Raw genomic sequence first — 26,671 nt, forward strand, 5'->3', positions numbered from 1 at the left:
TAGTATTATCTATACTATTTATATCGCTTCGCTTACTATTATAAAGCTAAGCGAGGGGGTATATCGTGCACCTAGCGCACCTGAGGCACTCTCTAAGGCGCTTCAGCTAACTAGAGGATACTTATATAACTAGAACTCCTAGAGCTTCCCCTTATAGGGGAGCTCTAGAATACCTTAATAAATCAAGACTTTCACACTACATAAAGCTCCTCCCTACAGTACACGATAGGTAACTACTAATTAGTATTAGTATTATACTAGTAAATAAATAATAAGTATATATTAATATATATTAAAATCTAAGGTTCAGTTTAAAGGTATTTAAAAGTGTATTATAAAGAGTATCTAAGAGTTAGAATATATATCACCTCCTAAATAACTCCCGGTTTCTATACAAAAGGGGTCTACCCTCTAACCGAGATTACCTATACCCCCTGATTCCCCTTATATTTCCATAGTAAAGGTCTGCGGACTAATAGTTAATTAATTACTAGGTAGCGCTAGCTATAATATTAACCTCTACTAAGGCAGAGGTATATAAGGCTAAACGCGCTATAAGGGCGATAATAGTAGCTCCTATAGAGCTAGAGCTTATTCCTATAGCGCTAAAAATAAGGCAGAGGGAAGAAATAGTAGTCTCTCTATAGAAAGTAAAGGTGAAAGTAAGAGTAGTAACTAATATTAATAGTTAGATAATATCTGAAATCTATAAGATTACTATTATAACTTATAAATAGCGGCATAGATCCTATTCTTATTTTTATTCTCTTTAGTCTTTAAGGCCTTCCGAATAGCGGCTTAGTAGACTGTAAAAGCTTATATATATTATAGAGTTAGCCTCACTTAATACTTTAATATTAATACCTTAATACTTTATTATTCTAATACTATAATATAAGGAAACACTTACATGTATACCCTCTAGAAGAGCCCGGGCTATTAAGTAGCTAGTGAAGAGTTTAGCGGCGCGAGTGGAAGCGGTAATATAATTTAATTTATTATTTTTATAATAATAAAAATAGCGCGAAGCTATCTCTTTATTACAATAGGAGTCGCCTAGTGTACCTTATAAACTATTATAAATATAGTAGCTATAAGGTATAGCACAGATAGCTCTTACTATAGTAGAGCAGCAGGCGGGAGTTAGTAGTAATAGTAATAGTAGTAGTAGTAGTAGTAATAGTAGTAGTAGTAGTAGGGAGGCGGCAGTAGGAGAGGTATAGTAGCTATAGGCCTATTTTATAAGGTATTAGTATAGTTCTAATAATTTCTTATAATACTAACTATATCGGAATCTTTAAATAAATAACTTATAGTCTTCTTTTTTACTACGCGAGTAGTAGTAAGATTAGAGGCACGCGAGGTATAAGAGGTATAAGAGCTTTTAGTTATATTTACTAATATTATATTAAAGTTATTATTTAAGGAAAGAGTATTTAGAAGAACTTACCTACTTTATATACTTAGAGCTACTAGGCGCTTAAGACTTAACGCTATTAGTTAGTATTAACTCCTATTATAGTTCAAGTAGTATTATCTATACTATTTATATTACTTCGCTTACTATTATAAAGCTAAGCGAGGGGGTGTATTATATACCTAGCGTACCTAAGGCACTTCCTAAAGCGCTTTAGCTAACTAGAAGCTGCTTATATAACTAGAACTCCTAGAGCTTTCCTCTATAGGGGAGCTCTAGAATACCTTAATAAATTAAGACTTTCATATTATATGAAGCTTCTCCCTATAGTACACGATATAATACCTATTATAAGGTATACCCTTATTAGTATCCTTAGTATCCTTAGTATTCTTAGTATTATTAAAGCTTTTAGTAAGCTTACTAATATACTTTATATAATATAAAAAAATCGGACCTACTTTTATTTTATATACTAGTCCTAATTAGGCTTATAAGTACCTATAGCGCCTTAGTTGCCTTAGGCGCCTACGTTGTTAATTTAAATTACTATATATAGCCTTAGGGGTCGCTAGCTATTAAATTAATTAATATATAACTTAGGCTGAAATAGCGAAAATAGCGCCTACGGCGGTTAGCCGGCGGCTGCCTGGAGTCAGATCTTTTTACTGATACTATTTAAATTAGTGATTCTTACTTAATTCCGCCTAGCGCTCAAAACTTATTTAAAAAGGTATTTAGCGTATAGAATCGCTATAAGTTATATTAGTTCCTTAGAGGTTACTTTTATTAAGTCTATAGCTAGCTAAATAAAGCTTAAGAGACCTTATACTACTAGAAATGTTATATTACTAAGAGTAATAAGTATAGCGCTATATCTCTTTACTAGTAATCTTATTATAGTATTTCTCCTTTATATTAGCGCTTAGTATATATTAAAATACCTACGCCTATCGTTTACCTGCTTTTAGAGCTATTTTAAGAGATATATAAGGCTCTAAAGTTACTCTATGAGTTATTAAATCTAAATAGACTAGAATTAGAGGTACTATATCGTTTTCCGCTAGTAGAGAAGTAAAAGATAGATAATATGACGTGAAGCAAGTAAAAGGTAGTTCGAATACTTAGAATATTAAGGTACAGAACTAGAAGGGTTCTGCGAGAGGCTATATACACGAATAAGGGGTAGTGGCCTAAGGCACTAAGGCAACCTCAGGTACGATTCGTCACAGATAAGCTTAGTAGCTTTCTTTTCTTTTAAGAGTTAAAGAGCCTCTAGGGGTACTAGAGGTATTATTATTTCGTTATTATTAAGTTAAAGAAGCTAAAGGAGCTATTTTAAGTATTTTAGAGTAGTTATTTAACTTATAAACTCTATAAGAAATAACTTAACTTTAATAGCTTCTCTTGTAATAACTAAACGCATTTAAATTATAAATAGTATATTAAATTAAAGATCTCTACTCTAGCTTTTATTATATATAACTTTTATATATTTATATTAAGGTTTTATAAATCTATATGCTTTAATATCCTATTACTTCCTTAATTATTTTACTTAGAATAAGTATAGTTCACCTTTAGGAAAACTAGCTAAAATAGGTTAAAACAGACCTGTTTACTAAGCCTCCGGACTAACTAACAGCTATTTTAAAGCTTTAAACTTAACGCTAGTCCGTTTAGGGTAAGCGGTAACGAACGGCAGTTAGTGCTAGTTCTTAACGAAACGGCAAAACTATCACTACACTGGCGACGTAGAGAAATCGAAAGCACTCTAGCTAAATTTCTTCCTTTCTACAGATTTTCTTTACTTTTACCTTGTGACATCTATATCCGCCGCTGAAGCAATGCTAGGAATTCGCACCAAATTACCATGCCTGACATCGCGTCATGTGTCGATCTCGTCCTTAGCTACTAATACCAGCATCTATATAGACTCGGTGCTGCCTGAGGATTTGTATATTGACCACTCAGTACCTGCATGCACCACTAGTGGTTCCCAGAAATGGCCAGTTGCAGCCAAAATACTTACCTACCAAGCAGTACCTACCTAGGTAGGTAGCTATAGTGGCAGAACGGCCCAGAAATGTCACGTTTATTGTCATGTGATACAAGAACGAAAGTCTGGTTTGTTGCACATCGCATTTCGTTGCGGTCCGTAACGATGTTTACGGTCCGTAACGACGATTTCGCGGTCCGTAACGTTTTGACGGTTTCCGCAAACCTTGACAAATTTTGACGAGTTCGCGATTCGGCCCGCGTCTCTGCTGCGCCACAACGGTACGCCTTTCGAAGGTACTCGAATTGCCCTGCATGACTATTATCAGAGTCTCGCGAATCATCTTGAGCAGTAATTAGTGACAATGACTGGATGTGTGACTCCAGGAACTCTAGAAACTTTTCAGGGCTTGAAGTTAGCTGGTAGGTAGGATTAGGGGGCTTGGCGGGGCACTTTTTACCCCGCACTTAGCTGAAAGAGCCTGAAGTTTCAAGCACATTGAAAACAACGTTAGCGAGCCTTTGGGGATGCCAGCAATTCCTACCAGAACACTAAATAGTCATTGGGATGGTTAAGCAGATAATCTGGGGTGACAATTTTTGCAGCCTAATTTTTTGAAGTTGGTTGAGTATTATGATTAACATTTCTTCTTCCTGCAGATCTATCTACTTAACTCAGCTACTTCCTGCTTCTATGTAGCAGTCGTAGTCTGGATACAAGTACAGGCGGAGCTGACTCTAGAGATAACATTACCCTGGCAAGCATCAACAGCGTAATCCGCAACCAGCGTAACATTCGCCACAAAAGTCTTCGTGAACTCCCCACAGAACTTCTTGCTCTCCTCCAAGCGGCCAGGGATGCTGTTCGCGCGCATGGCACGGAGACAGTTATCGGCATTACAAGTCTTCGGCTTGCACTTCTCCTTCTTATTGATCTTGACGACGAATGCGCCGCGCTCGATCGTGTTGATGAAGATGAAGCCAGATGGGAAGTATGCGTATGTGGCCCAGGTACCGGAGTAGACTGCCTCGCCTCCACCGGGTAGGTTGTCGTCCTCGGGGAAGATGTCGAAGAATGCGACCTCGCAGACGCTGTCCCCAGTTGGGTCTTCAAGGACGGATGAAACGTCGTAGACACGGAGACCGGAGCCGTAGTTGGCTTGGTAGTTCAGGCCGTCGATGACGTATTGGTTGTGGTCGATTCCGATGTTGGCGGCTTTGTAGAGACCGGTCTGCTTGGGTGCCTCCAAGCTGCGGATATCGAAAATGTAGGTCACGGGGTATTGGTCAGCTGCTGGGCCGGCGAACTCTTCCTCATCAATCTCATCGTCGAGGAAGAGGAATTCTTGCCAGTGCTTGTCATTGACCCATCCTTGATGAGTGTAGGTAGCTCCCTCGTACTAGGGATTTAATGTTAGCAATGTTCCGATCTCATGTTGAGCTGTTTTGGAGAAGTGTTGAGAAGTAAATAAAGTGCTTACCGAAGTCCTTGAGATAACCTTGGAAGCCTTCTTGTCAGTGACATCGTAGATAGTCAGAGTGTCTTCATTGTACCCGTAGCAAATATCACGGCCTTGGTATTTGACATCTGGACCACGGTACACCAAGCATTGTGCATCGTGGACGTAACCATCCGAACCATCACAGCCCATGCGGGTAGGCTTGGAAGGGTCGGTGAGATCGAAAAAGATGAGACCGGCACCACAGCTATCGTTTCTTGGGGCAGAGCCAACGGCAACTGCGTAGTTGCGCTCCTCGTTTACGACAACGTTGTGGCTGCGGCCGAGGGGGAGATCAGTGAAGTGACCAGTCAAGTCGGCCTGGGTGAGCAGAACTGGGCCTTTCGAAGCATCGATGGTAAGAAGCTGTCACTTAGGTTAGTGGATACCTCTGATTTATATCAATCTCCAGAGCATACTTTGGTCATATCATAGATCTGGACACCTGACTGTTCCAATTCGCTACCGATGAGCATGAAGTTCTTGTATGGACGGATTTCTTTCCATAAAGCATATCGACCGAGAGGAGCCGCTGGTGGACTAAATAGTAATTAGCTGGCAGAAGTAATAGTTTGAGGGGAGAAGAATTACAGGAAGGCGAGCTCGACCATTCTGCCGGTCTTCAGGATCTCGATGAATGCAGTTCCCTGATACATTCCAGAAACTGCAGAATTGTAAGTCAATTGAACCTCCTAGATCATGCGCTCATGTAATTCTTACCAGCAAACTCTCGTCCAGACTTAGGATCTGTCCATCCCCATGCTGAACTTCCAGTTCTACCCTCAGCATCACTTACTGGAGAGCCAAGAGTTGCATGGTTGATGAAGTCGTATAGGTCGGTCTGTCATTTCAATCAGTGTCCGTCCCAAAAGACCAGATCGGGGTCAACTAACGTTCTTGCATCTGAAGGTGTGGTGTGGGTCACCAGGAATAGCTGCGGCCAGACCATTCACACATTTGGTGGTCCAGTTGAGTCTTGGCCATTGTGATGAATCCATAACACCCGCCGCGAGCTCTGCATCCCAATGGGCAAACTTTTTCATCATCATTTTTTCCATGACCTCGCCAGAGTCATAGGCGACTATTTAGAGTTAGCTTCTTTGCTTAGACATAGCTTCTCAAAGAACCAACATACCAGCCTTGAGCTCATCCTTGGGAAGCTCTTTCGCCAGAACAGCGGCTGCGCTGAGCACGAGCGCGCTTGCGGTGGATGGGAAACGCATATTGAACAACTAATGCCAGTTACCGGAAAGAAAAGACAGCTCAAGAGAAACTTTGAGAAAGATTGAGTCTTTTACGACAAGAGGAGTGCCCTGGAAAAAAGAATGGGGACTTGAGCTGTTATAAATACCCCTCACGACCCATCTTTCAAGCAGTCGACAAGATTGAGCTATTGCATGGCGTGCCGATCCTCTTCCAGCATATCTGCGAGTACCCACGGGGAGAGAGCTTCCATTCCGTCGCTATTGTGACCCTAGGGCTAGGAAAGGAAGGACTCAAGATACTTGGCATGCTATCGTGCCTGAGGAAATCCAACGGAGGCGAATTCGTTGCCAAAGTCACAAGTCCATCCGGGTACTACGCTCAGGTACAAAGACCCCACACAATCTGAGTGGATGCTCGGTTTCCTTTGCTAGAAGGAGCTATAGAATGGCCAAGCCGCGGGCCCTGGTTGATTAGGAAGGAGATCCATTTAAATTATATATTCGCCAAGCGAAATCCCTTGGGTTTGCTTGGCATATGCTTTAACCCCGCCCCTTGCTTATCATGAAGTTGGTCCGAACCTGCGGTTTGCTTCGGTCTTCACTGTCTTGATCTGCATAATTGTTTGTTGGACCTTGACAGTTTAAATAATCGAAGGCATCAAAAGCGCTGGATGGGATAAAAATAGGAAGCGAGAGAAGGTAAATAAATATATGCAGCAAGCGAGGTTCGGTGATGAGAGTTAAGCCCTTGCTCTCGGAAGAGGCTTGACATGAATAAAGTGGCAGCTGCCTCAAAGCTTATTTCCATAATTTAAAGTATGTCGCAATCTAGGCCAAGCACTATGGAGTCGTCGATAATGATTAGCTTGAATATGCACAGGATAAAATTTCGGTTGATCGCTTACTTAGGCAGCCAGATATCGTATATGTAGGCAAGTCAAGTCCCTGCAGGTGCAGAATACAATTTGAAGTGCCTGCATGTCACCATGCAAGTCCGCAAGGCATTATGTGACAGGGTTCCGCGATAGTAGACAGATCGTGGGACCTCGGTGTCCATTTGCAACCTTCCTCTTATATAAAAATAAGCAAGTCATGAGAGCGTTGCTCCCGGTTCCGGGAATTATGCGACGCATGAAAGGATAGGTACCTGACATCGCTTGTTGAGCGCAAGCGATCAGATGAGCACACCTCTTTTTGTTCCTCGGAACAGAGACTGATCAAATGTTGCAGTCTTTGCATTTTAACAAACACATAACACCCTCGAACATCAGAACTTAGCCGTCTGAGACGTAGTGAATGTCAGGGAATGTTCTCTTGGAAAAGTCGTGGAAATTATGCTGACATACGTTCTCATGGTGCGTCCTGCGACCTGCCATGAAAAGGTAGCATGCGGAGGAAAATCAACAGTGTCTCAATATTCTATACCTATGGAATGGAACATGGAGTTCCATGTTGAGGGATCCGGGGGAGGGGCAGTCCTACAGTGCAGTCTGAGCGACGAGATATTGAAGATCGCACGTGCCATTGGACTTGCTGCTGGTGCATTGATCATAAATCCAGCGATTTGGTGTCTGCCACAAGGCGAAAAGAGAAGGGTGGGCAGATGATCAGGCTGGATATGCAATTTAGGTTGGATATCCCATGGGCTGCTGTCGCTTACTAATCTTAGTGCGGCAGGGGTATGGGCCAATTAGAAAGCTAGGATTTTAGTGAGGATACTACTATATGACATTAGATCTATTAACTGCTATAAAATCTATTAAAATAACCCCTCTCTTTACACAATAGAATATTATACTCTTTACAGCTATATTAAGACCTTTTCCTTAAAGGTTTAAGGTTATGATTTACCGAGATTTCACCTAGCGTAACTCGCTTTATATTATTATACCTTTGCCCTTTATAAGACCTACATTCCCCTACCTACGCTATACGTACCTACGAATACCGCTTTAGAGGAACAAGGAATTCCTCTATATTACTACTAAAAAAAGCGCGCTTTCACGTGCTCTAAGGAGCTGGATTAGTATATAACAGTACTCGTATAATTTCCTTCCGGAATTTAACTTAAGTCGTCTACTTCTCTCTAACCTCTATATTCTAATAGTCTTCCACGTTCATATATATAGAGAGAAGGTAGTAATTAATAAGAACTATTTATAATAGCTAATTCTATAGAGCTTACTATCCCCCTCTCCTAATTAGCCTATCTCTAGAGTTATAAGACTTCAATTAATCTCCTATATTAATAGCACCTATAAAACAATTATAAAGCTAGGCAAAGTAAGGCTCATCTAAATCCTTAATATTCTCTATACTAAACTATACTCTAGTAACAATTACGTTTAAAGAGGTTTCACTAGGCTTATACCGAGAGGTTCTAACTATTTCAGAACTATTAGTACAGTTTATTATAAATAGGGTAAGGGCGTTATTATTCTATAGAGCCTAGGTTACAGTATTCTCTATGTTACACGCTATAAAAAGAGCGTTATATAGTATCCGAGCTCCAGGTTTCTTTATATTTACCTAGAGTTCAAGTAGCCTTAGAACAGCCCCGGCATCTCGTCTTACTATACTAATAGTACTAAAACTAAGGTCTCAGAGGTATATTATAAGCTTATTAGAAATAAATAAATTATCTAGGATACAGATATATCGCGCTAGAGGTAGTTAATATAGCAAATAAGGAATAACTACTTATATCCGGTTTCTACTTAAGCCAGCGTTACAACTAGTTTTTAGCCCTCTAAGTACAACCAGAGCCTTTATACTAATCGGTCCCTAGGCCCCTTTAAAATACTAGGTCTATCGAAGGAAATAGCCTAATTAGGCTACTACCTATACCTTATAACTAGTAAGCACTAGTTTTAAAAGTACAGTAGTAGTCTTAAAAGCTCGTCTAGTAAAGCGTTATATACACTCGTTAATAGTAACGTTCCAGCTAAGTATCTAAAGCTATAAGTTAATAGCTTAGATATACGAATTTAAAGGTTCTACCTAAGTAAAAATCAATAAAACTCAAGCCTAGGGAAGCTAGACCTACTCGTTCCTATATCTTTAGCTTTATTCTAAGAGAGAGTAGTACTAATAAGCAAAATCATTAGTAGAGAATCTAAAACCGGTCCTAGCTTATATACCTTCGAACTAAGTGTTATAGTCCGTCCTCTTCAGTACTCTAATAGTCCTTAATTTAATTCTCTATATATATCTCTATATATATCAAGATCCTAAGGTACACTTTTAGTTCCGGAATAGTAGTAGAGTACTATTTACAAGCTCTAGAATAAGGTTTCAGATCATCCGGATCCTTTATATTTTAATTAGTATAATTAACAATCTGCTAAAGGATTTCCTCTATAAAAAACAGATAAAATATCGCATATAAGTTAGTAGAATCAATAGAAAGAGGTAGAGTTATTTAAAGTTAGAAATTAAGGCAATAGAAAGGGATAAATAGCCCGGAACCCTCTTAAATCAGTCTAGCTTTAGGACAGAGTATTCTATTAAGAATAAGATCAGGTTACACCTCTTCAGCTATCTTAAATATAGTTAATTACTTATTATTTAGGTGAGTTATAGTACATTAACGATATTAATTAAGGGGGTAAATATGCCTGTTACATAGGGCAATATTCCCTGTAGCTTAGCGACGCTAAAAGTGGCTTTCAGTAGCCCATGGGATAGAACCCCAAGGCAGGATGAAAATGTTGAAATAACATCGCTCGACGACATGTGTTCCCAGAGCTAAGCAGAACAGCAAGGTAATGAAAATGAATGGAGAAATCAGGTGATCTTCATATGGAGAGAGCCAAAAAGCTTGCTTAAGGTCTTCAAGTATTGTCCTTGATTGTTTGGTGATCGGAAAGAGTCGTTTTTGTTGACGGAGCGAGATTGACAGAGATGTACGGCCTGCTTACGAGAAGATACGAGCGAAATTGCTGACATAATCTCACCCTAGTACCCGTTGCGGAATAGCTCCATCTGGTCAGCTTCACTCACTCCCCCATCTTCACACGATTATCCCCAAAGTCCCAGAAATTATACCTGACATAAGCAAGTCGATGATAACAATGGATAACGCTCACCCAACTACCGGATCCGGGGAAACTGGCTGTCTAGGCGCCAATATGGTGAGTACCAGATAATGACCCCTCAAACTACGAACAATTTCTGATGTCTTTTGAAGTATTCCGCCGCTTCATCAGGACCACAAAATAGTGGAGATGTAGAATCGGAAGCCATGGGATGGTCTCCACATCCAATAGATATAACTACCGACCATTATGTACAACAGTACAGTCAAGTCCACTCACCTGCTTGGGATGGAGGACCAAACATCTTTGAAGGTTCCAGAATCCACCCCGCGCCAAGTCAATTCTCACTTGCTGATATTTCTGTGAGTACAGGAAAACATGAAGGTTTTTGTTTCGTTTGTGGGTCCTCAATGGAGCTCTTTGAATGCCAAACTTGTGATACTTCGTATCATGCGGCTTGCATGACTCCGTCTTTAGACCCTGGTGATGTTCCAGACTTCTGGTTCTGTCCGCACTGTGTCGCAAGAGAATTGCATCTTCCACAGCCACCGCCGACGACTAGCTTTTCTTCTCCACCACCATTAACCCCCTCTACCACTCCGTCAGATGTATCGCACTCAAGGAATTCTTCGTCGGCCCATGCTGCCCCGCCTCAAAGTAGCGTGTCTGAGAACACAAGGAGGTCTTCAAATCGCGATATCCCTGTACTTGGGACTTTATCGGCCGTGGTTTCTCAGCCTCAATTGGTTCCAGAAAAAGTAGCTGCTCCACTGATTGCTCTACCACAAGTCAGTACCGCGGCCTCAAGTGCCCCTAAAACAGCCACAGCGAAAGGCAATGTCGGTCGTCCAAGGAGATCGTACTCACCACCACGCAAAAAGTCAAAGTACTCCGCATTCTCATCTGAAGTTGACAAAGCCCTAGCTGTTATCCACAAAGAACTCGAGGCATCCGCCCACGTAGGAAAAGCGGAGTCTGATCTTCGCGATAGAATCCAAATGTTGGAGCAGGAGCTCAGACTGAAGGATGGACAAATTGCCCTGGCTCGTCAGGAATTAGAATTGGCAAAGAGGCACGGTGGGGACTCGGCTGGTCTAAAAACCGAAAATGAGCAACTGAAGGCACAGATCTCAAGGCTGAATAGCTTGTTGGACAGTAAAGATGCTGAGTTGCGGGATTGGAGAGCGAGGTTAAAGTCCATGATTGGAGAATGAATTGGATCACGCACAAGAGAAGAGCAAGTTGTACCCCGTGGCGAGAAGTTCGGCTGGATCATCTACGAAATGCACCGCAGAACTGCGCGGGCTTCAAGGATCTGGGGAGGAACGCTAACAGCACATCAATCCTGCCACATCATCTCGCCGTCTTGGAATATCCAAAAACCCGAGACACGGAAACTAACCTAGGAGCATCCCTCCTCGGACCGAGCCTCTCCAGATCCTCTTTGACTGCTCCTGTCAGGTACGAGATCCTCGAGTTATTTACAGAAAATTCAAATGGGATACAACGGTCCGGTTTGTATAGGAAACTTCACTGGTATCATTTTCTTCAAACTGGTGCCGAGGAGATAGAGATAATCGTTCTTTTGAATCGCATATACAAAGTCTCAGCTGGTAAAGTTATACATGGCGAACGGATTCGACCATCGCGATGTACCGAGTGATTTCCATGAATCAAATCTGCATACTGGCGCTATTCGCACCTGTCTTGCTAGACATCTAGAAGAGGAGCCTGCGCAGCAAATTTGGAGCCATGAGAAGTCTGCGAGAGGTCGAAGACTCCGGAGCTGACGGTCCTGGCTGCTCCTGTAGGGACGATGGGATGGTATTGGGATGATTGAAGAGGCGGGGAGGCGGGGAGGCGGGAGGCGGGGAGAGGACATTCTGTTTTGAGATTCTTATAGTAAGGGGTGAGTGTCCCAGAGATGAGACGAAGGGGAAAGGTTTCGCAGATATCCGTCGAGGTTGTGGAGGTCGTGGAGGTCGTCGAGGTTGTCGAGATGAATGATGGCTTCTGATTCTTCTGGTCCATTTGAGACAGTTCCGTCATTTGAGCATAAAACACCATATTTGAGCCCCTATCAATCATATCGCAGGTAATATTTCCGGCCAAATTAAAGGCTTTCGGGTGCTAGTGAAATCATGAACATTGCTTAGCCTGTTTGTTGACTCACAAAAGTCTCACCCCAGACAACCGAACAGTCCAACATGAGTCATGCTAAATGTCCAACAAGTCTCCTCCTAGTACCTTAAGTCTTCCATTAAAACTCGGATGCGAAATCAAAAAAGCTAAAATTAATAGGGCTTCGTTTCTCCACTTCATTTCTCCAGGCAGCTGTGAAAATTGAAACGCTCGACGCTCTAGACGGCGCCCGGTTCATGAGCTAGCCGAAGCCGCTGCCTAGATTTCGAGACCTCAAAAATACCTCCCTCTCTATTCAAGGACAACAAACCCATATCAAAGAACAGACTCACAACAAAAACTCAATCCAAAACTCGTCTTCACCCGATACTAATCGAAAATCATCAATCAACATGGACCAACCGCCAGCCCTCTCACCTTTCACCTTCTCCCCCGCAGTCGCATCATTCAACGTCCCCATGAAGACCTACCTCTCATCCCCCTCACTCCAACACCACCAAGCCATCGCCAGCGGCGCCTTAATCTTCTCCCCTCCATCAACCACCTCACAGCCTCCCAATCCCAATCCCAATCCCAATCCCAAGATCCTCATCCTCCAACGCGCACCCACCGACTCCTATGCCAACAAATGGGAAATCCCCGGCGGCGGCGTCGACCTCACCGACTCGACGGTTCTCCACGGCGTCGCGCGCGAAGTACTCGAAGAGACTGGTCTGACAGTGACGCATATCAAGCGTCTCGTCGGATCAGAAGACGGACTGGCGTTTGTGACGAGGAGGGGATTGAGGGTGGTGAAGTTTGCGTTTGAGGTTGAGGTTAGGGGTGGGGAGGAGGTGAAGTTGGATGAGAAGGAGCATCGGAGGTTTTTGTGGGCGAGTGAGGAGGAGGTTAGGAACGGGAGGATGGAGGATGGGTATGAGGTTGTTTTCACGGGGGAGAAGCATAGGGATGGGATTTTGGAGGGGTTTAGGGTGAGGAGGGAGGGGGCGTGAGTGAGGCCTAGAGGGGTTTACCGTTGTAGCTGGTTAGAAGGGAAGATTATTCCACTAATCATTTTCTAGTGGGTATCGCTCTGGCAATCTGGATAGAGTTATTTTCGATCAATTGATCCGTGCACTAATATTAATTTCGTTCGAGCGCCTTGAAAAAGTTTAGGGGCCATTACAGGACGATGGCGGGGCAATACTACCCCGCACTTAACTGGAGATGCCTGAAAAAACAAGCTGAATTCGGATTCTTGATCCGTTCCAAATTCTCCTCACTGCAACCTCAGCCTTCTGACCATCAAGAGATGCGCCTGTTGTGATGGTAGTCAGCCAAACCCACTATTGATAGAAGAGTATTTTGATCATAAGTAATGTTATCATTCTCGGGCATAGCTGTCACGTCGACAAGGACGAACGAATGTCCTAACCCACCTGTTATAATCCAAGCACGATTCTTCCCAATTGATATTTTATACGCAAATGTTGTAAACTGGTACATGTACGAAGACGGAAACTCTTTATCCTGGAAACTCACCACTCAAAATGAAGCTTTGGGTGGACTCCAGCCTCTCCCTCTTCGAAAGCCGGACCCGAAATTAGCCTGACGCATGAGGACAGAATAGCGCATCAATCATAAAACTTTCAAGACTACATCCACTCTTTCCAATACAGCGTATGTCCGCTCACGCAAGCAACTCCATAAAAGAAACAAAGCCCCTTCAGAAGGGTTTATAAATTCCAACGAACTAACCGCGCTCATACGTGCCAGGGCAGAGTTTCTGTATTGCAGAGCCACGTGCAAGTTACTAGGTCTCATCATTCTGAACAATTTCTTCAAAGAAATTGCTCCACTGTAGTAGACTGTTCCTATCCATGAAAAGCTCGCATGCCTGATGAAAAAGACGAGAGTCGGGTCTGCGTGATTGATCTCAGAAACTCGCACAAGCTAGCAATGCGAGGGCGAGCGCAGCGCTGATTAAATATGTGGGCATGACATCGAATAGATGCAACATCTCGGTCGGTTGATGGCAGGGGCTCATCGGTGTATCGAACGGACTGGTATAGATATAACCGCGCCAGAGGTCTCCAGAAGTTACGAATCGTGAGCACGACATTAGGCAGGTGCACGACAGGAACGACTCGAATAACCTGGTCCCGCTCTCCTCTGGCAAACTGTTGATACCGATAGGTATGGACGGTGCCATACTGCTAGTGTAGTGTTAGCGGGAAGTATTAAAGTAAGAGTTCGATATTACGACGTTCTGGAGATCCCGAGAGATCCATGAAGGAAAGAGATTTCAACCTGTTGGTGGAATCGTGATTTTTAGTCATCCGCACTAGCGCTCGCTCTGGTCAACGGCCCGACCCTTGAATGTCCCTGTAACGAAAGCCTGTAAGCCAGAGGACTCTTCTGAATTCCTCACAGCAGGAGCAACTTTTCCTGATTGTTTTACATTCATAAAGTATGTTCTTTTGTCAATTTATCAGAATACTCACATAGTTCACGCTCACAGTTGGCATATACCCTTAGTTTGGTAACATGTCAATATTTATCATCCCTAATCCAAAGAGAAAATTCTATCATTCTTTTAGCAAGGGGATACCTTCTACCTAGCCTGCAATCCTGAGAGGAACTCAATCCGTACCTCAACACTTCACATTATGCCACCTCGTCAGTATTCAGTCCAACCTATATTCAATCCGAGCTCATCATACATCCAATCATCGATCTCCCAATCACCCAATCCACCAAGAATGCAGTTGACATCTCCATTGATAGTAACAGTGAACTTATCATAGCCCACATCCATATGATCCAGGCCATCGGAAAGACGGTTTCGACTGTGTCTGGAGCGGCGAGTGGGACGGCTGTAATGTATAACTCTTGTTTTCCTAGATGAGTTGTATCCTACCATTGATTGTGGCTGACCTCCTAGGGAATTATATCCTCCTGATCCTGATGAGATGGACAGTCCGGAGAAGTTGAGCCCACCCAGTGGTACATTGGACATCCCTCCTGGAGCTTGGCTTACTCCAATGGGTCGAAAGCTTCCGATGAAAACTGGTTTCCAAAAGGGCTGGGAATATATCCTGGTGTAGGAACTCCGAATGAGCTGGAAATTCCTGAAGAGTTGTGCTCACTCGATGAGCCGTATAATCTTGCAGATCCATTCGATCCTCCATATAAGCCGTATCCTCCTGTGGATTCCCCATACAAGTTAGGCCCCTTAGATGAGTAGGAACTCCCAAACGAATTGGGCCCTCCCAATGAACCTCTTCTAGCTGTCGGGAAATAGGGACTACGCCCCTACTCCTCCTTGGCGGAGAGGGACTCCGACCTCTGTCGTCCCATTCCGCAGCCGTTCCTCAATACGAAGCCCCACTCCGCGGCGGTCTAACAATCGGATTCCTCGCCATAAACTCCTCCTCTACCCTCACCTCACCTTAGCCCTCTCATACGGCAATCTTTGCTCGATAAGTTCGCGCATAAGCTGGCCGACCGCGTGAAGACGAGGAGCGGAAACTGTTCCATTCAGCGGGTTCGTGCTGGATGATCTCTTGACGCTCGTGTTCGGGTGTTGGAGGCCGGTACGGGTCTGGGTCGTTGTGTGGCTTTGGAATGCTGGACGGTTGATAGTTGATGTGGCTGCAGGAAAGTTAGATGGTGGTTTGTTTATGGGGGATGGAAGCTGCTGTGATAGGAATGGAGGAATGCAGTTCCGTAGACGTGCCTGTCGTTGAGATATCGCTGCACTAAGGAGTAGTGCTCCAAGCCATGTGTTCTGGTGTTTGGGGCCATTCGGCGCTAATGAATTTTTTGTTTGGTGATTGTCCTCGAGCGACTTTAATAAAGAAGGTTTTCAGGACAGGTCGTTGCAGTGTTCGGAAACAATACTGTTGTCATGAAACCTGGGTCGCTTGCTTCGGCTAAAAGAAAACAAAGAGTTGTCACGTGGATGTATGCAAAGTGACGAGAGACACTTAGAGGAGGTGGCTTTTACCTAAAAACATCTAATATCGACTTGAGTGTTCTTGTTCGTACAACTCGTGAATGAGCAAGATCTTAATAGAAGCAAGAAGGCACTTGCCAGGGTAGTAAAGTCACGTGATTGAAAAGACATTTTAGTTCAAGGCATAAAAGGTATACAAATTGTGATTTGGTGAACGTGAGAATGATCAAATTTGACTTAAATCATACACCAAGCTTCATTAAACCACATGTCTTCTCCGAGTAAAACATTTCATCCATCATCTACAGTCCATTACCACGTCTCTCATTATCGCGTACATTCACACATTAGCGACTTTACAAGTTACCCATGACAATAGCGGCACCACCGAACAGGGCTCCGAGACCAATCATACCGGTCTGCATTGGCGCGGCACCAGCAGTACTGGAAGATGTAGCTTCGGGGTCACGGGTTGGGACCGAGGTGACGGTGGTGGATGCAGAAACGCCTGACGTGAATGGGAGATCAGTGCCGCTGCTAACACCTGGGAAAGCTGGCGAGGTGGTGGATGCGGTTGGTGGGGCGGCGGAGGTGTTGTTGGGGTTGAGAACACTGGGATAAGATTAGCAAATGTGCTGGCTGAGGGATAATTCAAGCAGTAAAATGTGCGTAGCTTACCCGTCAATGACGTGAACGACACCTCCGGCAACCAAAACATCGGGAACAGTGACTTTTGCCGAGTTAACAAACACGGATCCGTTGACGATGGAAATTGTGACATTGCCTCCGTTGACAGTTGGGAGGGTGGTGTTGGTCAGGAGAGTGCTGTATCCGACGGTTCCTTGAACCACGTGGTAAGTCAAGATACCGCTGAGCGCTTCGGTGCTGAGGTTGGGGAGAGCGGATCCGATGGCTTGGAAAGCTTCGTTGGAAGGCGCAAAGATGGTGACATCAGCGAGACTATCGACAGTTTCAACCAAACCAGCAGTTGTAAGTGCGCCAGCGAGGGAAGTGAGGTTGAGTGCGCCAGCTGTGTTGGAAGCTGATTGAGGGACGGTGAGGACAGTATCGATAACGTGGACAACACCGCCAGTGAAGTTGACGTTCTATGCGAGGGTTAGTCCGTAGATTACGTCACTGACTTGAAAATGAAACTAGGTTATAGAAGCCCAAAGAGAGGAAGGTAAACATACTGCTACAGAAACGTTCGAAGCTGACAGCAAGCCGGAGAAGATCGATACAGTCTCGCCTCTAAGTCTAGCCTCCACGACTTGACCACCAGTGACATTCGTGAAAGAGCTATTTGTCAACAGCGATGGGATGAACTGCGAGGTGTTGGTGAATGCAGACGCTGGGTATGTGCCGTTCAAGACGTGATACGTGAGCAAGGCAGCGACGGCTCCTGGGTCGGTGGCAGCAGCGGCGCCAGCGGTCGAGTTGAGGAAGCCAGCGAGAGCATCGTTACTCGGGGCGAGGATGGTGATGTTCTGTGCTGAACCAAGGGCCTCGAGAAGTGATGGGTTGGCAGAGATCAGAGCTGATCATGTTAGATGATGTGAGTGACCTAGAAGTTGGAGCGCAAGGCTTACAAGTGAGTGAGCTGAGAGTACTGTTGTTCGCCGCGAGAACATCAGTCAAGCTTTGAGCAGCAGCTCCAGCTACAAAGGCTGCGGGGAGGATATTCTTGAGCTGCATGATGGTGGATGAGAGTCAATTGGTGAAGTAGTGTGATGACGAAGAAGTGATTGTGTGCTTGAAGGATGGCACGGGAGGGGGAAACCTTTTAAATCATACTTCCTTGAGCATGGCCACTGCCCAGCTCACCCAAAAAGGTGTTGTCTTCGTCTCGACTCCCTTGGCGAATATGTACAGGCATCGCTAGGCTGTGAGAGGTCCAATTAATCGCCTTGCACTTCCTGGGAACCATCGTGCCAACTAGAAGCCAACATGGGTAGCTGGTACTACTGCAGCTCTACTCCGTACGGAGGTGCATGGCGGGAAGACGACAGACGAGCACCTCGGGAGGCTTAGCCTACGTGGAGCAAGGAGCAAGTCGAGACGAAGCTTCTTGGAAAGTTTTTCTAGACTGGTTTACTTTTGCTTCACGGAGTGTCGGAGACGGTGAAAAATGCCCGTAGCTCTCGGCGGCTTTGGTAGCCACTGATAGTCAGACAAAGGTGGAGAAAGTCAAATGTCAAATGTCAGATGAGGAGCAGGGAGGCTGAGGGAGGACATTGTTCCATCTGCTAGAAGGAAAAGACAGGGCCAGCGCCAGCGCTACAACCTTCCAAAGGGCATCTGGGATAAATGAAAATAATCTCGTGTGTACCTCGTTCCTGACCACTAGTCGTCAAGGGGAGCCTCCAGATCCAACGAGTTGTGTGAGTATGGAAGCTCCGTGGTAAGGTTATGGGCATCTCATCAAACGCACCCTGATCGAGAAGCTATAACCCTGTTACATTATGCACCCCATCGTCACACCCGCTCAGCCCCAGTGTATTTTCTCGCTGTCTTTCCCAAGCTCCCACGCAGCCGTTCCCCAACCGAAGAGCCCAAGCTCGCTAGAGAGTTTACGTACCGCATTGCTCAGTCATTGGCCCCACGAGGGCATTCGAGGGCACACGGAGATGGCACTCTGCCTGCAATTCGTCGATTCTGGCGACAAGTCGTTGGCAATGTTGATCAGCCAGCGGGTAAATTTGGCATTTTGCATCCCTGTAGACTTCACTTGGCGGGTCAGCTCTAACGTGCTGTGGTTAGCTGCAGCATACCTGGTACCCCGCATTTCCCTGGTCGACAGGGCTGGGCTGACGTTCGTCTCAGTGACACCGCTGCTGCACTTTTGGCTGGGCTGCGATGGCCTCATTATGGCACCATCGTATGCGATTTTATAGTTTCCAAGAAACAACACTCGGCTATGTTACCGATATCTTCCAAAATGCCTCATGTCCAATGGAATTATTCTTCCGTAGACCGAAATTGTGAGACCGTGTTGTTGTCAAAATACCATCCAATTGCGAAGAAAGCGGTGTCTGGTGCTCTTCACGAGATGTTCATAGCACAGGCCCTATCCTCACGGATGCATCTTCTTTTCGCCCACAGGTTTCAGTCAATGTCCGTGAGGGAGTTTATTCATTTGAGACCAATCTACAAGGTACATAAAGCCGGCGGCAATTAACCCGAACAAATGGCCTGATCACATAGACGAAAGTCTGGATCTGTCACACGGAAATTCAAACAAGGCCAACTTCCCCCGAACCTACAGATATTGACTTTCCCATCTTACTTTGAGATAATGCACCGTGCTGTAAACTTTCGCTCTTCGCGAGAATTTCGGAATGATTTTGTGCGGTAGTTGCTCAACTATATTTTACACTGAATCTGCCACATGGTGTAAGGTAGTTAGTGAGTCAGTATATTATGACCATCTTCCTGTTCTGATTCCGAAACCTGTTCAGATCTGAAAAAGCTGCCGTCTACTTGTCGATGCGGCGGGGTAGACTTCCTTTTAGCGGCCTCCCCCAAATCCCAAAGAAGTCGGTGGTGCACCATTGAGTTTCCTCTTATCACATTGGCTTTACTGCTTGGCATTTGCTGGCTCGTCTTCTGTCCTTGGAGATTCGCGTCTTTCCGCCACTTGTCTTCCATCATATCAGAACCGACTTCTTCATCACTGGATAGTCACATGCGTATCACGGGTACTCAATTTCATATGATCCAAGAAGCTTGCATTTTCTTGTCTTTTCATTTCTCTGGTCATGTGTATGTTCATCCAACAAGCGTAGCCGAACTCTCACCGTCCATCTGTCTGTACTTCAACTCAGCAATAAACCACATGACTTCCCCATCCAGCCTCCCCAAATCCGAATCCAGTCCATCTCCAGAAATCAGTCTATTTGCCAACGCGAAGAATTTCCCCCGGTTATCTAGCTCTGCCATCAAACCTTTCGTTTTGCTTTTGAGGTTCTTCAATTTGCTATGCAAGGCACGATGTCGGTCTGGGACGCTGTAACTTTCGATGAGCTTCGAACTGGCTACCAGGTCGAGTTTTTCTTGGATGGTCGTAAGTTCATCGTGGTATCTTGCCGCTGGGAACTCGTGTTTGGTTTTGACGGTGAGTTTCTTCTCTTCAGTCGATGATTTCCCACGCTTTCTTGCCTCCCCTGCGTTTCCACAGTTGCGGAATCGTCGCTTGACTGTAGGCGTTACAAGACTCTGTTGTGGCCGGCTTATAAGTCTTTTCTCTTGCATGTTCTGTTCGATATCGTCGAATGTTTTGTTGCTTCTGTTGTTCCTCACACACGTCTCTCGTGTGTTGCTTTCAACGCTGTCACTGCGTCTTTTCGCCGAGATATGGTGAAGCGACGACATCTGGACACCAATATCCGAGGACGTTTGGTTCTCAAATTGCTGAAGCTGAGAATGTTGTTGAGGACTTTACGTTCTATACAGAATGAGCAGCATATTTTCATGGTCAAAGTCATGACTTCGAGAAATGGAATCACATGGTACCAGATTCGTGATTGTTCCATGGGACTTCGGGTGGATTCACTTCGCCATGAAACAGATCCCAACAACGCGCTCCTTTCTCTGCTTCCGGAAACTCACACATCGATAAATCTCTGTGGCACTCTCCTTGAAGCTGGAACAAATCATCGTCGTGCGAATCCCGCGCGCCTAGGAGCTGCAACGTCGGGGCAAGCAGCCAGCCCGCCAGGTGTTATGATGCGCTGGATATGTGGATATTCCTGTGCATAAGTCTTCTCACTGGCATCGACTTTGCAAATGCAGCTACGACTCTTGCTTGCGGAAATGTCCGGAGCAATCGGAATGACTTTATCCAAATATTTGGCGACGCTGCATCCAACTTGATTTTTCATTTTTTGGACCTTCACCATCGCCTTCCTTGACCTACCAAAAGATTTTTATGGCATCCTGCCACTGAAAGCATATCAATATTATCATATGCAAATATTCTGTTAACATTGTTCATCGGAGTTGGCCAATCATGGACGGGACGTTCCGCTGGTGTCGAACAAGTATGTGGAAGGGCCAGTGGCTTTCTCGCTTAGGGTCTAGCTGAGCATAGAGCTGAAGATTGAGCGGTCGTGGCGCAAGGAACATGAAAAGACTGGATGGGATGATCAAACTAAGTTTATCAGCCCTTTGCTGCGACATAGCGTGTAGGTGGTGAAGAAGGCAGGCAGCCCAGCTGGTTCTGGCTTCACGTTCGACCGTTCTAATTATGAAAGCCGTCATGATCGGTATTTAAAGACCCACACGACGACCACCAATATGGGCTGCACTTCAAGCCGCGAACAAGACCAAGAGAGATCACCCGTTCCTGTTCATAGTGCAGCAGCCGGTAAACAGCCTTGGGGGCAACAGCAGCCACATCAGAATCAGCCAACGCAACCTGTACCGGAACCCCTCCGACAACATTCCGAGGGACTGCCACGAGAAGGGCCTCCGCATCAAACATACACGCAATTAAAACCGTCGCAAATGCAAGAGTCAACTCTACCATCCTTGGAATCACCAAGCCCAGCTGTTGCAGGCGAGATCCAAAATCTTGCCCCGCCAGGAACATGGCCCAAAGTTGTCAGAATTGGGACTACACAATGCACAGTCTCCATCCACACCCATCTATTTACAAGCCCACCTAATCAACTTCCATGTTGGACCTACATCTCACAAGGCATAGCTACCCCATCACAACCCGAAGTCGTCTTGACTCTTCTTCGGCGACAAAGCGAGAATGAGGAGGCATTCCCTGAATTTCCTTTGTGGTGGATGAGGAGCATTTATGAAAGAGCCCAAAGTGGCCACCATCTGGAAACCGGAGAGCTGGTTGAACTTGAGATTGGACAAGAAGGTGCGGTCTTGAAGTTTGATCAGATCAAGATTGATCAGAACACACGTTCATGGCAGACGATGAGCCGCTTTGGCTCTCTGCTTCATGGGATGCCTCTAAATAGTGGCTGCTTTCAATTTCTCAACGACAAGCTTCCCACCAAGGCTCATCACGTCATTGCATTGATACATGAAGAGACAGCGGTCGCAAAACAATTTGGAGTTACTCGAGTCCTCGGCCACCTTGGACTATCTGTCCGCTGGTTTCCATACCCGCCTTGGATCGACAGAGACCGAGGGGATATCGTGACGCTCGCAGATCAAGGAGGAAGCGTCCGGATTGGAATGCCTATTCTCCGCTTGAATGGATTGAATGCAATGCTCATCCAGGATGATATTGTACTCACGATTCCTGCGGACGACGAGAAGAGAAAGGTGTTCCGAGACTATATCCTTTCACTGCCCTTGTCAGCGGGTGTTGGGCTTGACTCTTTCATGCTTGAAGAGGCAGATAGCGGTCTTACTTGGAAACGAGGCCAGAGAGATCCCATGGGCTATGCATCTAATAGGTGATCCGTTTCCATCTTCATTCATTGCTGTTCAATGTATTGACAAAATTGTGGGACAGTGGCGTGATGAAGAATCTGAATCTAGGCTTTTTAATGTTTGCGCCCCAAGCAGACCATGATCACAGCATCATGTGTGAAGACGGATATGGAAGTGAGTCCTCAACAACCTGCAAAGAAACAGATTGTACGAGTCAATGCTAAGATCACAGTACTCATTCGCGAAGAAACCTGGAAAACGATTCGCGACGCAGTTCAGAATAGCCAAGACCTCATCATCCCTTTGGCCAACGACAAACGATTTGTCTTACAGTGGAAACACACTGTCTTTCATAACCCAATAGACGGCGGCGAATACACGGCATCATGGCAAACTTACAGATCGTCCAGGCCGCCCAAGCCTCCATCAACCACGCATGTGGATATGACCCAGATAGTCTTCCTTGTGGAGCCTCCTCCTGATACAGTTGACACAAACGACCTTACGAAGTACATTCAGGATATCCAAAAGGCGATCGAAGAACGAACCCCGGTTTTACCTTTACCGATACCTCCTGGAATCTCCCATCAAGGGAGACAAGTGGTTGTCGAGATCGAACTTCCGAAGCGCGAAGGGTGGTTGAAGATGACTGCTTACCCGAGTATGGAAGGTCTTGATATGATGGGGATTATGGGGCAGATTGGACCTTTGGTAGCTCCAGAGACACGAGCGTTGACCAAGCTTCAGTTGTATTTTGATTTGTGGGGCTATGATGGACCAACCGCACAGTTTTCATGAGCTGTATTTGATCGCCTAGGATTGTTTCATCGACAGTACATGTTCAAGCAGTTACTCAGTATTCAACATTCTTTGACCATAGTTTGAACCTAAGTCACAAATAAAATGTGATGTTTATCAAGTCGACCACTTAAATGATACAGACAGGGTCATATGCCGCCCTGAAAAATATCCTGTCCTTTACCTTGAACACACCCACGCGCTTGTAGTATCCAGGTCTTGTACGCAGCTTTTTCAAGACCCAGCAGGTAACTGAAGAAATAACCAGCAATACGACCTCTTCTCCCACTACGACCTCAGCTGGAGGGAGTCTCGCACAGCACAGGGGCAAGTCCAATAGACACTCCAGTTCAAAAATGCCGGGCACCTCCTTTTTCCCAGACTCACCATCACCTGCCCCAGCAATTCCATAAACCTTCAATATGGCATAGGTTGCTGTCTCCCTATCATCTTGCCTCACTATCAAGCTAGGATCCAATGCTGATGCGTCAGTCTCTAGATAGATATTCAGTAAATTCACCGAGTCCGGGCCAATGCGACTTCGTATCCCAATCTTGTGAACAGTAGCTTCAGTCATTGGTGATTGCATTTTCAGCACCCCATCTTTGACTCGCCCTCGTGGATCTAAACCCTCCGGCACGGTCTGCACTTCCAGTATCTGCGCAATCGGTCGTGTTGTGAAGTTCCGCCAGTGGAAGTTCGTCTCCTCGAAACGGATCGGTGATTCGATAGATGCCCATGACCATGTCGGCGCACGGTAGCCGTTTGGACGGTACGCCATGATCCGACCCGAGGAAGAATATGACCGGGAAAGTGGATACCAATGTAGACTTTCGAGCAGGATCGACTTCCATAGGCCGGCGAGGTAGATGTCTTTCCGACCTGAGGTGATACCAGAGAGCGCGGGCAGGCGGTCGTGTGGGTTGGTGATTTCAAGACATGTGTATGCCTCAATCAAGGCGCGGTAAGCTTCAAACTCAGCCGCCTTTCTTGGAATAGGATTCGGTTTTGGAAGATCCTTTCGTCTTTTGCGAAGCGCTTCTTCAGGTATGCTGAGACTATGCTTCCCCAACAAGACCGCATGAGATTTGCGCCAACGTGTCTCCCATTGGTATGAAAGGGAGCGTGCTGACCAACCGCTGCACTCGCAGGCCACGAATGACTTACACTCAAAGTACAGCTCTCCGGAGGCAAAGTGGACGTTCCGAGAGCTCAGTATTTGCTCCTGAAATACCCAAGCTCTTCTCAACAATGGTTCTTTGGGCTGACGATTCTGGTGTAACCCATGTGGGATCTTGAGCCTTGCACTGAACTTTTTGATGCATCCTTCCCGATCACGGCCTTCTTGATGGAATGGCTGCCACAACATAGGATTCCACACTTGACGACCAGAAGAGTGCAAAGTCCAAGGATCCTGTTCTCGAGACGAGAAGCAGCCGCCAGATCCATCTGCGCTTTTTGACGCTGATATGGTAAGTTGCGCTTCAGCGAAGACCTGAGCCATTTTGGATGCATGGTACTCCCAGTCATTGCGACTGTCCTGAAGAATGCACAGTGCATCTATCCAAATGTACCGGAAACCGAGCTTCCAAGCTATCGTTATGGAATCCTGAAAGGTTTTGGATAGCTTGTTCCAAGGCACGTTCTTCTGCATTTCTTCGATATTGGAGTCGAGCAGTCTGATGAGTGGTTTTGGGCCCCAGCAGTGGCTCAGCGCGACATAGGGCGCAACTTTCCCGTTAGTCACGATAAGTTTCGCTCTACGATTAGATATCTCGAGTACCCGTTTTGGAAGTTGGGACTCGAGAGGGACAAGACAGTCTTTGTGTTCTTCCGAACAAGTTTTTATCCATTTCTGGATCTTCGGTATTGCTGCATAGGATGCTGTGTCCATGATTCGATTCTCCGCTTTCTGTTCTTGTTTCTTTGGCCACACTGGAGCTGGAGCTTGCCTACCTGTCATCGAGTAAGCAACTTTTCTGCATATATCTATATTATCATGCTCACCTTCTTCTGCAAAGATCAAGTGGAAATCTTCCCCGCCATGTTCATCAAACGAGACCCGGACAGACTTAGTATCTGACAAAAGACGCACTTCCTCCTCTGGACTTTGTCGAACTCGAACTTTGGTGCTGTCATAGCTGGGAAAGATCATATCTGCAAAGTGTCTAATACTTCTGTGCAGTACATTGCAGGTGTCACAGCCCTTATCCGCAGCACTCGTGATCTCCGACAGCCTGAATCCCATTTCCCTCTCCCGATGCGAAATCACAGCCCAACAATAATTGCACTTCGTACGCCAGAAACTGGCGTAAGATTCCACCACACGATTGTTCGTGTCCCTAGATCTTGCGAAATCGGGAGGTGGCGAAGGGATGCGATCACGATCTTGTGGCCGTGGTGTGACGCTCATCGTTATACTGGTTCCTCGGAATCCAGCATATCGAAGCCGCTGCATGTTTTCAGTCCAGGAAATTGATTTATCTGCCCCGATAAATATTTGAAAGTCTTGGTCTGTTTCGGAACGCATTCCGGGGACGTAGAATATGGAGTTGGGTCCTTCTTGGCCTTCCTCCATGGCATTTCCAGTGAAAGGATCTCGTTGTCGACCGTAAAGGTCGATGATTCGAGGTAATGCATCATGTTCAAGAGACTCGTTGTCGAGATGCTCTTGTACGGAGATGTGTTCTGCCATTGTTGCAAGCTCAAAAAAATCAGAAGCTGCCAAAGTCGTCCAGAAAGCGACACTAGTTTTTATCAAGATTTGAATCTATGCACACGGTATCTAAAGGATTTCGGTTAAGACACTGGAATTTCAGTTCCCTTTGCTCGGTGAGTGCAGCCTCAGGTTCAATTTTTCGGGATCAAGACAGTGCTTTGAGATGGGAATTGGGGCGACACATCTATGGACATGGCAGTCGGTGCACTTATCGATCTCCGAGTGCGGGCAGGAGAATCCTCCTTCAATCAAGAGACAGAAAATTCGAGATTATGGGGAGGGACGTCAGCGAAACATACCTCACCTGCTCCCACAAGGCTGGAGTTTTCGGGAACATGTGGCAATGTTTAAGCAGTGGCTGCCAGCTGAATTCCTTTTGGCGATGTAAGTGTTCGGACATAACTGTGCTACAGATGATGGGGCTGAAGAGCCAATCCAATCATGGCGCGACAACCCTCTATCTGCATGCACTAACGCAAGCCATCATGGGAGCTGCTCCAAACACAAGATTTTGTAACTT

General features: G+C 45.4%; 9 protein-coding genes across 10 annotated transcripts; 3 read left to right on the forward strand and 6 right to left on the reverse strand.

Annotated features, from left to right (window-relative positions):
- Positions 1 to 3,786: 3,786 nt before the first annotated feature.
- On the reverse strand, positions 3,787 to 7,867 carry ONS95_014186 (uncharacterized protein). Its single transcript, XM_058507840.1, has 8 exons — positions 7,025 to 7,867; positions 6,050 to 6,959; positions 5,808 to 5,995; positions 5,635 to 5,755; positions 5,506 to 5,578; positions 5,334 to 5,454; positions 4,897 to 5,280; positions 3,787 to 4,815 (listed from the first exon to the last, which is right to left on the reverse strand). Exons 2-8 carry the CDS (start codon positions 6,135 to 6,137, stop codon positions 4,108 to 4,110), a joined length of 1,683 nt encoding a protein of 560 aa, XP_058357011.1. The 5' UTR covers positions 6,138 to 6,959; positions 7,025 to 7,867; the 3' UTR covers positions 3,787 to 4,107.
- A 1,738-nt stretch (positions 7,868 to 9,605) lies between these two features.
- Positions 9,606 to 12,048, forward strand: ONS95_014187 (uncharacterized protein). The gene is made up of 4 exons (XM_058507841.1): positions 9,606 to 10,024; positions 10,081 to 10,252; positions 10,309 to 10,468; positions 10,529 to 12,048. The coding sequence occupies exons 2-4, from the start codon at positions 10,184 to 10,186 to the stop codon at positions 11,368 to 11,370; spliced, it is 1,071 nt and encodes a 356-aa protein (XP_058357012.1). The 5' UTR covers positions 9,606 to 10,024; positions 10,081 to 10,183; the 3' UTR covers positions 11,371 to 12,048.
- On the reverse strand, positions 11,867 to 12,223 carry ONS95_014188 (uncharacterized protein; the record flags this gene model as incomplete). The annotated part of the gene is made up of 1 exon (XM_058507842.1): positions 11,867 to 12,223. One exon carries the CDS (start codon positions 12,221 to 12,223, stop codon positions 11,867 to 11,869), a length of 357 nt encoding a protein of 118 aa, XP_058357013.1.
- Positions 12,224 to 12,690: 467 nt separating this feature from the next.
- On the forward strand, positions 12,691 to 13,290 carry ONS95_014189 (uncharacterized protein; the record flags this gene model as incomplete). The annotated part of the gene is made up of 1 exon (XM_058507843.1): positions 12,691 to 13,290. The coding sequence occupies one exon, from the start codon at positions 12,691 to 12,693 to the stop codon at positions 13,288 to 13,290; it is 600 nt and encodes a 199-aa protein (XP_058357014.1).
- Positions 13,291 to 14,957: 1,667 nt separating this feature from the next.
- ONS95_014190 (uncharacterized protein) lies at positions 14,958 to 15,296 on the reverse strand (the record flags this gene model as incomplete). Its single annotated transcript, XM_058507844.1, has 1 exon — positions 14,958 to 15,296. The coding sequence occupies one exon, from the start codon at positions 15,294 to 15,296 to the stop codon at positions 14,958 to 14,960; it is 339 nt and encodes a 112-aa protein (XP_058357015.1).
- Positions 15,297 to 16,414: 1,118 nt separating this feature from the next.
- Positions 16,415 to 19,095, reverse strand: ONS95_014191 (uncharacterized protein). 2 transcript variants are annotated; one of them, XM_058507846.1, is made up of 5 exons: positions 19,007 to 19,095; positions 17,825 to 18,950; positions 17,429 to 17,772; positions 16,914 to 17,341; positions 16,415 to 16,847 (listed from the first exon to the last, which is right to left on the reverse strand). In XM_058507846.1, the coding sequence occupies exons 2-5, from the start codon at positions 17,928 to 17,930 to the stop codon at positions 16,592 to 16,594; spliced, it is 1,134 nt and encodes a 377-aa protein (XP_058357017.1). In that variant the 5' UTR covers positions 17,931 to 18,950; positions 19,007 to 19,095; the 3' UTR covers positions 16,415 to 16,591. The 2 variants fall into 2 exon arrangements, with proteins under 2 accessions (XP_058357017.1, XP_058357016.1); XM_058507845.1 differs by lacking the exon at positions 19,007 to 19,095 and having other exon boundaries at positions 16,415 to 17,341; positions 17,825 to 17,983.
- Positions 19,096 to 19,273: 178 nt separating this feature from the next.
- Positions 19,274 to 20,643, reverse strand: ONS95_014192 (uncharacterized protein). Its single transcript, XM_058507847.1, has one exon. It carries the CDS (start codon positions 20,604 to 20,606, stop codon positions 20,004 to 20,006), a length of 603 nt encoding a protein of 200 aa, XP_058357018.1. The 5' UTR covers positions 20,607 to 20,643; the 3' UTR covers positions 19,274 to 20,003.
- On the forward strand, positions 19,556 to 23,432 carry ONS95_014193 (uncharacterized protein; the record flags this gene model as incomplete). Its single annotated transcript, XM_058507848.1, has 5 exons — positions 19,556 to 19,644; positions 19,694 to 20,349; positions 20,669 to 22,657; positions 22,717 to 22,808; positions 22,867 to 23,432. Exons 3-5 carry the CDS (start codon positions 21,531 to 21,533, stop codon positions 23,430 to 23,432), a joined length of 1,785 nt encoding a protein of 594 aa, XP_058357019.1. The 5' UTR covers positions 19,556 to 19,644; positions 19,694 to 20,349; positions 20,669 to 21,530.
- ONS95_014194 (uncharacterized protein) lies at positions 21,463 to 26,547 on the reverse strand. The gene is made up of 2 exons (XM_058507849.1): positions 25,440 to 26,547; positions 21,463 to 25,388 (listed from the first exon to the last, which is right to left on the reverse strand). Exons 1-2 carry the CDS (start codon positions 26,125 to 26,127, stop codon positions 23,563 to 23,565), a joined length of 2,514 nt encoding a protein of 837 aa, XP_058357020.1. The 5' UTR covers positions 26,128 to 26,547; the 3' UTR covers positions 21,463 to 23,562.
- Between the last annotated feature and the right edge of the window lie 124 nt (positions 26,548 to 26,671).

The sequence above is a fragment of the Cadophora gregata genome (genome assembly GCF_030347475.1).
Source record: "Cadophora gregata isolate MNR1 chromosome Unknown scaffold_8, whole genome shotgun sequence".
Taxonomy (NCBI): domain Eukaryota; kingdom Fungi; phylum Ascomycota; class Leotiomycetes; order Helotiales; family Ploettnerulaceae; genus Cadophora; species Cadophora gregata.